Below are 12161 nucleotides of genomic sequence, written 5' to 3' on the forward strand. Positions count from 1 at the left end.
GAAGATGTTGAATCCTTGTAGGTAGAGTTAAGAAACAGCAAGGGTAAAAGACCCTGATGGTAGTTATATACAGGCCTCCCAACAGCAGCTGGGATGTGGACCATAGATTACAACAAGAAATAGGAAAGGTGTGTCAAAAGGGCAATGTTATGATAGTCATAGCAGATTTCAACATACAGGATGATTGGGAAGATTAGGTTGGTAATGAAGCTCAAGCGAGTGAGTTTTTTGAGTGGCTATGAGATGGCTTTTTAGAAGAGTTTGTCATTGAGCCTACTGGGGGATCGGCTATGTTGGATTGCGTGTTATGCAATGAACCAGAAACAATTAGGGAGCTGAAGGTAAAAGAACCATTAGGAACTAGTGATCACAATATATTGAGCTCAACTTGAAATTTGATAGGGAGAAAGTAAAGTCTCACATAGCAGTATTTCAGTGGAGTAAGGGAAATTACAGTGGTATGAGGGAGGAGCTGGTCAAAGTTGGAAGGAGATGCTGGCAGGGATGACAGCAGAGTAGCAATGACGTGAGTTTCTGGAAAAATGAGGCAGGCGCAGGACAGATGTATTCTAAAAGTGAAGAAACACTCTAATGGCAAAATAGAGTGGCTGACAAGGGAAGTCTAAGCTAATGTAAAAACAGAGAGAGCATACAACAAAACAAAAAATAGTGGGAAGATAGAAGATTGGGAAGCTTTTGAAAACCTACAGAGAGCAACTAAAAGAATCTTTAGGAGGGAAAAGATGAAATATGAAAGCAAGCTCGCAAATAATATCAAAATGGATAGTAAAAGCTTTTTCAAGAATGTAAAAAATAAAAAAGAAGTGAGAGTGGATATAGGACCACTAGAAAATGAGGCTGGAGAAATAATAACAGGGGACAAGGAGATGGCAGATGAACTAAATGAGTATTTTGCATCAGTCTTCACTGTGGAAGACACTGGCAGTGTGCCAGATGTTGAAGGAAGAGAAGTGAGTGCAGTTGCTATTACAAGGGAGAAGGTGCTCCAAAATCTGAAAGACCTAAGGGTACATGAGTCACCCAGATTAGATGAACTGCACCCTAGGGTTCTGAAAGAGATACTGTAATGGCAGAGATTGTGGAGGCGTTAGTAATGATCTTTCAAAAATCATTTGAATCTGGGACAGTGCCAGAGGAACGGAAAATTGCATATGTCACTCCACTCTTTAAGAAAGGAGGAAGGCAGCAGAAAAGAAATTATAGACTAGTTAGCCTGACCTAAGTGGTTAGGAAGATGTTGGAGTTATGGAGTACTTGGTGACACAGGTTACAGTAAGATAAAGTCAGCATTGTTTCTTTAAGGGAAAATCCTGCCTGACAAACCTATTGGAATTCTTTGAGGAGATTATAAGTAGGATAGATAAAGGGGATCCAGTGGATGTTGTATATTTGGACTTTCAGAAGGCCTTTGACAAGGTGCCACACATGAGGCTGCTTACCAAGTTAAGAGCCCATGGTATTACAGGAAAGTTACTAACATGGTGAGAGCATTGGCTGATTGGTGGGAGGCAGTGAGTGGGAATAAATGGATCCTTTTCTGGTTGGCTGCCAGTTGACTAGTGGTGTGCTGCAGTGGTCAGTGTTAGGACTGCTTCTTTTCATGCTGTGTATAAATGATTTAGATGATGGAATAGATGGCTTTATTGCCAAGTTTGCAGATGATACAAAGATTGGTGGAGGGGCAGGGAGTGTTGAGGAAACAGGTAGGATGCAGAAGGACTTAGACAGATTAGGAGAATGGGCAAGAGAGTGGCAAATGAAATACAATGTTGGAAAATGCATGGTCATGTAATTTGGTAGTAGAAATAAATGCGCAGACTATTTTTTAAATGGGAAGAAAATCCAAATCTCAGATGGAAAGTGACTTGGAAGTCCATATGCAGAATACCCTGAAGGTTAACTTGCAGGTTGAGTCAGTGGTGAGGAAGGTAAATGCCATGTTAGCATTCATTTCAAGAGGTCTAGAATAAAAGAGCAGGGATGTGATGCTGAGGCTTTATAAGGCACTGGTGAGGCCTCACCTTGAATATTGTGGACAGATTTGGGCTCCTCACCTAAGAAAAGATGTACAGTACTGGCATTGGAGAGGGCCTACAGGAGGTTCACAAGGGTGATTCCAGGAATGCAGGAATGAAAGGGTTATCATAGGAGGAATGTTTGATGGCTCTGGGTCTGTACTCGCTGGAATTTAGAAGGATGGCGGGGGGGGGGGGGTGGACCTCACTGAAACATTTTGAATGTTGAAAGTCTAGACAGAGTAGATGTGGAAAGGATGTTTCCCATGGTGGGGGAGTCTAGGACAAGAGGGCATAGCCTCAGGATAGAGGAGCATCCATTTCCTTAGCCAGAGGGAGGTGAATTTGTGGAATTAGTTACCACAGGCATCTGTGGAGGCCAGGTCATTGGGTATATTTAAGGCAGATATTGATAGGTTCATGATTGGACACAGCAGCAAAGGTTATGGGAAGAAGGCTGCGGATTGCGGCTGAGGAGGGGGAAAAGGTTCAGCCATGATTGAATGGTGGAGTAGACTCAATGGTTCAAATGGCCTAATTCTGCTCCTACGTCTTATGGAAATTAAAGATAGTTGTTCTGTGCTGGTCAAGACAGATATAAGCATGATATTCCTAGTCGCTAGCACCAGGCCCACAGGTCACTGTCCTTCAAATGCAAATTCAAATGTCTTCTGTCTCTAACACTCTTTCAAACAGTGAGTCCCAAACCTCACCACTCTCAAGGTGAAAAGCTTTCTCCCTCATCTCACCTTTAGTCTGTTTGTCCATTATTTTAACCCCCTCCCCCATTTTGATTTATCTACTAATTATTTACTCTACCTCTAGAAATAATTTTATATGCTTCAATAATGTCTCCAACATCCTCTGTTCCAAGTAAAGCATCTTGATTAAACATCTGAAATAAGTAGAATTGTTTACACGACATTTGAACTTCAAACTCTTGAGTGTCAATATCTCAGGTGATTTGTGCACACTCAGCACATAGATGCAGTCATGAAGAATGCTTTGCAGCATTTCTACTTTCTGACAAAGTAAGACGTCGGAAGACGCCAATCCTGATGAAGGGTCTCGACCCGAAACATTGACTGCTCCTTTCAACGGATGCTGCCCGACCTGCTGAGTTCATCCAGCTTTTTTGTACGTCTTGATTTGACCACAGCATCTGCAGTGTACTTTGTGTTTTCTACTTTCTTAGAAGCTTAAGGAGATTTGGCACGTCAGCTTCTACAGATGCACCACTGAAAGTGCATCTGCTCTCATGATAAGCATTTTCATTCCAGAACAAAGGGGATGTGCTCCTTCTTCAAGGAAAGGGCTTCCCTTCCTCCACCACCAACGCTGCCCTCAACTGCATCTCTTCCATTTCATGTAAGTCTGCCCTCACCTCATCATCTCACTACCCCACCAGGCACAGAGTTCCTCTGGTACTTACCAGCCTCTGCATCCATCACATAATTCTCTGTACCTTCCACCATCTCCAGCAGGATCACACCACCAAGCACATCGTTCCCCCACCCCACTTTTTGCTTTCCACAAGGATTGCTCTCTACGCAACTCCCTTACTCATTCGTCCCTCCCCACAGGTCTCCCTCATGCCTCACCTGCCCCTTTATCTCCTCCCTCACTACCATTCAGGGCCCCAAACAGTCCTTCCCGGTGAGGCAATGCTTCACTTATGAGTCTGTTGGGGTCATCTACTGTATCCAGTGCTCCTGGTGTGGCCTCCACATCAACGAGACCCGATACTGATTGGGAGACCGCTTCGCCAAGCACCTACGCTCTGTCCACCAGAAAAAGTGGGATCTCCCAGCAGCCACCCATTTTAATTCCACTACCCATTCCAATTGCAACATGTTAGTCATGGGTTCCTCGACTGTCACGATGAGGCCACACTCAGGTTGGAGGAGCAACACTGCATATTCCGTCTGGGTAGCCTCCAACCTGATGGCATGAACATGGATTTCTCAGACTTTCGGTAATGCCCCCCCACTCCTTCACCATTCTCCATCCCCTTCTCTCTTTACCTGCCCATTGCCTCCTTCTGGTACCCCGCCCCTTCTACTTCCACGTCCTTCTGTCTTCTTCTATCAGAATTCCCCTTTCTCCTGCCTGTATCTTCTTCACCAATCAACTTCTCAGCTCTTTACTTCACCCCTCCTGGTTTCACCTATCATCTTGTGGCTCCTCCTCCCCTCCCCCCAGTTTTTTATTTTGACCCCTCATCTTTTTCTCCAGTCCTGATAAAGGGTCTGGACCCAAAATGTCACTGTACACTTCTCCATAGATGCTGGTGCCTCGCCTGCCAAGTTCTTCCTGCATTTTGTGTGTGTTGCTTGGATTTCCGGCATCTGCAGATTTTCTCATTTGTGATTGAAAGTATCCTGACTGGTCTTAACCTGATTGGGTATTGTCAATGGGGTGGGGGGGGGGGGGTGGAATCTCACTACGTGAGAAATATATGGCACATTTCCCCACAAAACAGACCATCTTAGGTGAAACTCTTTGGGATATGATCTGGCACTGTGTAAATTATAATTCCTTTGCATTCAGTTCCTTCAATCCATTAATATTGGTTTTGATACTGAGTGCATGTAAAAAAAACACGCACAATAAGACATTAAGTAGATCCCTGAACTCACACTTTATACTCTGGAGAATAATCTTGGTGACCCAAATTGAGTATGAATATGAAACTCTTCATAGTCGACAAAGAGAGCAAAAACACTTCAAGGGAAGCCAGATTTTAATAGACACATACGCATATATCAACTTTGACTAAATCTGGTAACATTCAAAGAAGCAATTTATTTATCAATTCTTCAGAAATCAGATTAATATGAATCACAAGAGTTGGTTAACAGTGGAATATTAAATTTGGAAAATGATATTTTACACATCAGTACAGTAGACAAGTAATACAATATTTGGAATGCATTGAGGACGGAATGAAGCATCTTAAGATATCAGTTTTTCAGAGATGGAAGTGAGGGGCAGGGTCAGCGTATCCTTCAGTTATCCAGTGTAGAAACCCAACTAACTAAGCAATGGCTTTCATTCTGTCAGAATAATAATCAGCCATTGAAAACCACGGGTCAAAAGTAAAGTTGTATACAATGACCTCTCAGCTGAATTCCAATTCTGCCATTATTAACAAGTCTAAAATGCAGTAATCTTGAGCTGTTCAGTGTTCCTGTTAGGAGACCTGCAGGAAACTTTCCTTAAATCTTGGGGGAACAATGGCTTCACAATAATCCTTTAGGTGTGTACCAGCATGGCCAGAGAGAGTCTTCTTGTATTCTCTTTATAACTTAATGTGAAACTGAAGAACTTGTAATCAACTTATTCCTTCCCAGGAAACACTGACAAAATAAACCACAAAATAAACTATTGAGGAAATCACTTTGAAAATGGGGTTCACACTGTCTCAGACTGCAGTTTATGTATTTGTATATATAAAGCAGCAGCACATCGGCAATAGATAAAAACTCAGCATAGAACCAGCTGCAACTGTCTGATCACGCAACAAAAAATGCTTTGATTCACCAATAAGGATATTCCTGGAACTGGTTTACCACTTACTAAATTAAATATTTTAGTCATGTAAAGGTCAGAGCTGTTTAGAGGCCAGTTTTCCTTCCTGACGATATTAGTGAACCTGAGAAGTTCCTACAATAATCCCCTGGCTTAATATTTTTAAGTTAATGCCAGCTTTTAGTTTCTGGGTTTTTTCACTGAATTAAATTCAGAATCTCAAAATTATGATGGTGTCTGAGCTCCCATGCTTCTCATATTTACAGGATACAAATTTACTGGATTATAACCACTGGTTTGTTTTTGAAAATCCCATTAGTTCTGCCAGAACAACAGTTTGGGTATCTACAACAAAATATTTGTTCATTGCTATGATGTTGAAACCTTAACATACAAAAGAGTTTTTTTTAAAAAAATCACCAGTTCAATTCCTCTCTTTCCTGAATATACTGCATGTAGCTGAGTTTTGTTCCTTAGCAAAGCACAGTTTCTGTTCTCTAGATGAGACTTGACAGTGAGTGAGTGCTAAGACTGTTTGGCTGCAGAAGACACATTGACCATCGTCTCAAACAACAGCATTTTATGCATATGACTGGCAAAAGCCATCTAGCTATGATTTATAGTGGCAACCTTGGCTAATAGTTCACTACTCCAGCCCAGTAGAGTTGATGATGATTATGGAATTACCTATTAGTACCTGGATGAGACCAGCTACGCCAGCACAATGAGAATCCACATTTTATTCTGACTGTATCTTTCTCTGTCTTGCTACAGCAGGAGGTTAGTCCACTGGAGATCAGAGGCCCTTGACACATTGAAGTTAAACCTTCCAATGTACCACTAGAAAGTAACAAGCACCTTTGAGAAAACCAAGACTGCAGACGCTGGAAATCTGAAGCAAAACGGAAAACACTGAGCATCTCTGAGAACAAAGCAATAAGCCTCAGCCCCCACTTCATGTCAGTGTTCCATATGATGCCATTAGAAATACTTGATAATTATACACTGGAGAACTGAATCAATCAGGTTACAGGGACACAAAAAATAAAACAGAAGGTTCAAAAATCTTGTGAAATATTTCTTCACAGTAAAAGATAAAATGCTCTAAGATGTGAAACTGTGTTGTTCTCCATTACATAGATTCCTTGTTATTGAATTAATTGCTTGGTACATGCTTGCACTACCGATACTGCAATAATCATGCACTACAGGTGACTGAGAGAAATTACAACCAGATTGTGCACAACCATCATATTACAAAAACCTTTGAAACTGTCAACATTATGGACATGTAAAGACATTTCCCATGTTTTAAGGTTAAAAGTGTTGTAGAAGGTTAGTTGCCTGAAAAAGAATACATTCATTGAAGTTAACTCTGGTCCTCGGTTTTGCTGTTCAGTTAACCACAGAAGAGAGACGTTAATCCATCTAGCCCACTGATGAGAGTAAAATAAAGATACTGATGAAACATTCAGTCACACCAATACAACTAAACACTTAACTACCATTCTTCCTGAATTGTCAGCAAGACACTTTGCACAGTTCAGTCTACTTTATTCACGTTCCAGTGTGAACATAAAATGAATTATACCTAATGAATAACAATTATTATAATAAAGAAAACACAGATGGCAAGGATGAATTAATCAATGCATCACCACCAAAATACAGTGAAGAGCATCTTAGCGAGATTTTGCATATGATATTATTTTGTCAAATGTTTATTGAAAATTTTGCTGAATCTATAAAGAAATCTTCATGAAAATTGCAACAAACACATCCATAAAAATTAAGCATTTTCTAAGGGAACAATGCAGATACAATGTAGGATGCTGTTGACAATAAATGTTACTGCAAATAAGACCAAGTGAGCAAGTTTCAGCATTATACTGCTGGGCAAGTTTCAGGAGAAGTTAGGCATTAGTTGGTTTCAGTGGTAAACATGAGATTCAGACAAGTAAAAGGCTCTAACCATTTTAAATTAATGTGAATGACTCACACTGAAAGTTAGCATTTCTTCTTGGGAATGTATGTACAAAATCCTTCAAGAACCAGAAGGACTTTTGCATCAAATAAGAAAGAATCTTAGAAAGGACAGTTTTGTACAGGCTTGATTGAGTAAGTACCACATGGTTAAATAAACAAATTCTCTTGTGGGGTAAGTGACTCTAGGGGGTTTAAATATTTCAAGTTGCAGTACTTATCCCTTGACATGCCCAGTGCTTTAAAGAAACACCCAACATTTTGGCCATCCTATGTATTTGACACATTCCATGAAGATTAGCACAGATGCTACCTAGCCCAATTATACATCAGGTCTAAATCAATTAATAAAACACAACAAACTTGGCACAGAACAAATATATCTGTTGGAATAATATCACTTTGAGATAGTGGTCTGAACAGTGGTTTTGTTTTGAGAAAGCAACAGAAGAACACAAACCGCTGCACTGAAAGTGACTATAGTTGACATCTTCTATTGAATGCATACAATTATAAGTTTCACCATTTCATCAGTGCATTTCCATTAAAAAACACCAAATGTAGATTTTGTTTATGATCCATTTCTAGTACGCACTGCTAGTGATATTTGTTGCGAGGAGTGCATTAAGATGGGTACTTTCAGTACGATTGGGGAGCTAGTTCCAATCTTCAGTTTTTCAGAAGAGTATCATAGACCTGGTAGACGTACTGTGATACCTCTGGTGCTCTGCACTTTAATGACAGCTGTGAGGGAAGAAAGAAACAAAAATTAATAGAGAATAAAGCAGACACCATGAGCAACATTCAGTAAAGTCTTTAGGGCCCTGTTCAGCTAGACAGACACATTTTGTTCATGCAGACATTACAATCACAGAAAGCATAAAATCTGTAAAGTCTGCCTTAGGAGGTTGGTAGAAAGACTCGATCAGAATTTGGTGTAGTAGCAGCCTTTAGGTGAATTAAAATTTTCAAAATAAACACATAGCACAAGCTGAGAAAACAGATGTCAGCAGTATTTGTACGTGGACCACTGTGATTCTATGATCAGAATCAGATTTAACATCACTGGCATTTGTTGTCTTTGTGGCAGCGGTATAATGCAGTACATAATAATGGAGAAGGAAAACTGTGAATTACAGTGAAGAGTTACATGGAAAAATAGTAGTCAGGTAGTGTTCATGGGTTCAGTCTCCATTCAGAAATTGGATAGCAGAAGGGAAGAAACTGTTCCTGAATCGTTGAGAGTGTGCCTCCTTCCTGATGGTAGCAATGAGAAGAGGGCATGTCCTGGATGATGGGGGTTCTTAATGATGGATTCCACTATTTTGAGGCAACACTCCTTAAAGATATCCTGGATTCTACAGAGGCTAGTGCCCATGATGAAGCTGACTAATTTTACAACTCACTACGGCTTATTTCGATTCTGTGCAGTAGCCCCCCCCCCCCCCCACATCCCCCGTATTTGACAGTGAAGCAGCCCATTAGAATGCTCTGCACGGTATATCTGTTTAATGCTGTCTTAGAAAGGTCAATTCATTGTTTAGTATTAGGGTCTAAAAATACTTCAGCAGATAGTAAGGTTCTTCCAGGGTTCTTAAAAAAGGGATTTATAGCATGTTTGATGATGTTTTAAAATAAAGACTGGAAAATCACAGTACCAGAATAGATTCCAGGATAATTATCTGGCAGCTTGGAAGATGTGTAGGTGCAAGCATAAATACATTCAGAAATATGTCAGCAAAACATAATTAACAACTTCTGCAGGAATGCCCTGTTCTTGCCTTAACATTCTTTGAGAATATGGAATATGGATATGATCCTAAGGTTGGGATCAAGACAACGAGATAAACATAGGTCTCCAAATTCACTGAACCTGTTGGGAAGATCACCTAGAAATGAATGACTTGTGCTGGGTGATGTGTGGCACTGACAATGGAATGCCAATGTTGCACAAAGATGATTGGTTATATGCGTGCAACCAGTATTGCCATTTATTGACTATATACGCCATCATGTGGTACATATTTACTACCTTCCTTTTAACATGTTGGATATAATCTTTGCTTTTTTTTTGTTAATACAGTGGATTCTGGTTAATTAGGCCAGCAGTTAATTGGGGCAGCCACTTATTTGGGACAACTCTTAAAGAACAAAAACTAATCCCAAAAATAGCCAAGATTCCCTTCATTTATTTGGGACATTATGCCGCTTAATTGGAGCAGGGGACTGTTGTCAAATAAGTGTTAAATAAGTGCACGTGCAGGCGTCAGTCACTACACTAAGCTTAGAGCAGATTTTAAATAGTGCACATGCTTGTGTTCAAAAAGCAATGATTTTTGTTACTGATAGATCCTGAGAAATACAGAGCAGGACAATTCAGAATTGTTTTGCTCACTGCAGCTTCAAGCTTTCAGACTTGGAGATGCCAGAAAAGGCAGGGAGTGAAAATGAAATGATTTCACTACTTCAGCAAGTTAGGATCTAGGAAGAATGAGAAGGTATTCCGTCATTCAGGTATTCAGAAGAATTCAGTCACTTTGAATGTTACAATGAAAATGAAGATTTGGAGGGTGTAATCAATAGCATTGTTTGAAGGCAATCTATCATCTGCACTAGGGTCTGTTCTGATCTTGTTCACTTTACAATCAACCAAAAGAACACGGCAGTGTACACTGGATGAATAACTATTTGGAATTTATACAGTTTTATAGTACTGTATTAGTATTGGTAGTATTCTAATTTGTCCTGTATTTTATTTAAAGATATAATTTGTTATTCAGTGAAACAGTACTTTGCCTTTCTTTTTATATCTTTTTAACTATTTCCATGAAACTTCGGTTAATTGAGGCAGTTGCTTTACTGGGCCAAAATGTAAAGGTCCCAATGTGTCCAAGTGAACTTGAATCCACTGTATATCAAGTGCAATTATTTCAATTTATTGATTGCTCTCTTTATACAAAATATATTTACTAATTAAGTATGATTGAAATATGAGACTTAACTCTTCTTTATTGAGTGAATCATTCCTTCCAGCATTATCAGGTTCCAGGTAACCAAGATAAAGGTCTCTCAATGGCAAAACCCTGTGCATCCACCAAACCATTTCACCCCCTCCACCATCAGAATAAAGATCTCCTGCAGCATTCTAACAGCATTAACATGCTCACTAAAACATTTAATAGCTTACCAGGAAATGATTAGATAATAAACTACTTCTATCAAAACTGACAGACAGAATTAGGCTTTGAAATCACTTGGTGCAGCTGTGTAAACAAAGGCCTTCTCTGTAGAACAGTGCACAGCAGGAAGCCACCAATACAAGTGGTTTGGAAACTGATTAGCATACGCACACAGACAAGAATAGATTAATCAATGTGCACCATATGGAATTGTTCAAAATAGTTTGAGATAGGGGCTGGAACTGACCTTGTGACATGAGGATTGCAAATCAGTAGGTAATTAGAACAGAATTTAATATATTCCAAATGAAAACAATGATATTGAACCAGGGTTACTAATTAAATGCTTAATTGAAGAATGAGGTTAAAAGAGCACCTTAAAAGCAGAAATCAAGGCATCAGGGCTTAGGCAGTTAAAATCAAATTCATAAATAGATGAGCAGTGAACAACAGTGAGATGGAGGTCAGAACTGGAGGAGGCAAAGAAAGCTACCAAACAGGAGAGGTTAGAAAACAAGACTAAGAATTACACATGTATTACATTGCTGGATTGGGAGACAGCATATGTTACTAAGTGCAGAACTGATGAGCAAAAGGGAGTTGTTGGAGGTAAAGAACAGCAGAGTTTTTACACTGCTAAGGTCTGCAGAAGGTATAACATAGAAGACCGGTCAAGAGAGCAGTGGAACGATCAAATCTAGGGTTAACGAAGCCCTAAGATGTCAGTGGCTAATGAATGGAGGCTGGGACATTAGTTTTGGAAAGGTGTGAATATGAACTCTGAGCACAGCTTGTATGAACTTGTTAATTTGAACAGTTCATAAATACTATTTCCCTCTATCTGAAATAGGTAAGTATGATTCAATCTCCAGTGTAAAATCAGATTGGGCAAATACTCTGTCAAAATCCAGCTGTTACTGTGCAGGCTGTTGAACTCTGTCCATCAATCATTTTTCTTCTGAAACTCCAGCTGAGCTCCCTGATCAGTTATAAAATCTCTCTACATAAATCAGGTCTTTCACTGGGTTTTCTAACCTTCAGAGGCAGTAGAGTTATAGACGGGGCTGGTGATACTACCACCTGAACAGTATGTGCACCAGAAGGCAGGCTCAGCGAGTGCAGTGAGATTTGATGTAAGAATCATTCCTCACATCAGGCAGATTCCGGATGCTGTCACTCCTACTTTTTCGTCAGGCAAATCAGATGTCTGACACTTTTTTGGAAAGAAGTGGTTTTTACCTACCAGGGTACAGACCAAGGACCTGAGGAATTCAGTTTGCCTAATAGGACTGCTTCTAACCAGCAGGATAATGCAACGTGTTCATATTCCATTATGACATAGGATATAGGAGGATGTAATTTGGCCCACAAGACTATGCTAGCTCTCAGAGAAATCCTATTATCCACTATTTATTATCTCTCCTACCACCCA

General features: G+C 40.0%; 1 protein-coding gene across 3 annotated transcripts in view; it reads right to left on the reverse strand.

The window, feature by feature from the left end:
* Positions 1-4761: 4761 nt before the first annotated feature.
* ap2b1 (adaptor related protein complex 2 subunit beta 1) overlaps positions 4762-12161 on the reverse strand; it is a 283798-nt gene continuing 276398 nt past the window's right edge. For all 3 annotated transcript variants that reach the window (XM_073053794.1, XM_073053796.1, XM_073053795.1), the window contains one exon: positions 4762-8294. In XM_073053794.1, coding sequence (XP_072909895.1) covers positions 8220-8294 — 75 coding nt within the window. In that variant the 3' untranslated portion in view covers positions 4762-8219. The remainder of the gene's footprint in view (positions 8295-12161) is intronic.

Source organism: Hemitrygon akajei, chromosome 8 (assembly GCF_048418815.1).
Source record: "Hemitrygon akajei chromosome 8, sHemAka1.3, whole genome shotgun sequence".
Classification (NCBI taxonomy): domain Eukaryota; kingdom Metazoa; phylum Chordata; class Chondrichthyes; order Myliobatiformes; family Dasyatidae; genus Hemitrygon; species Hemitrygon akajei.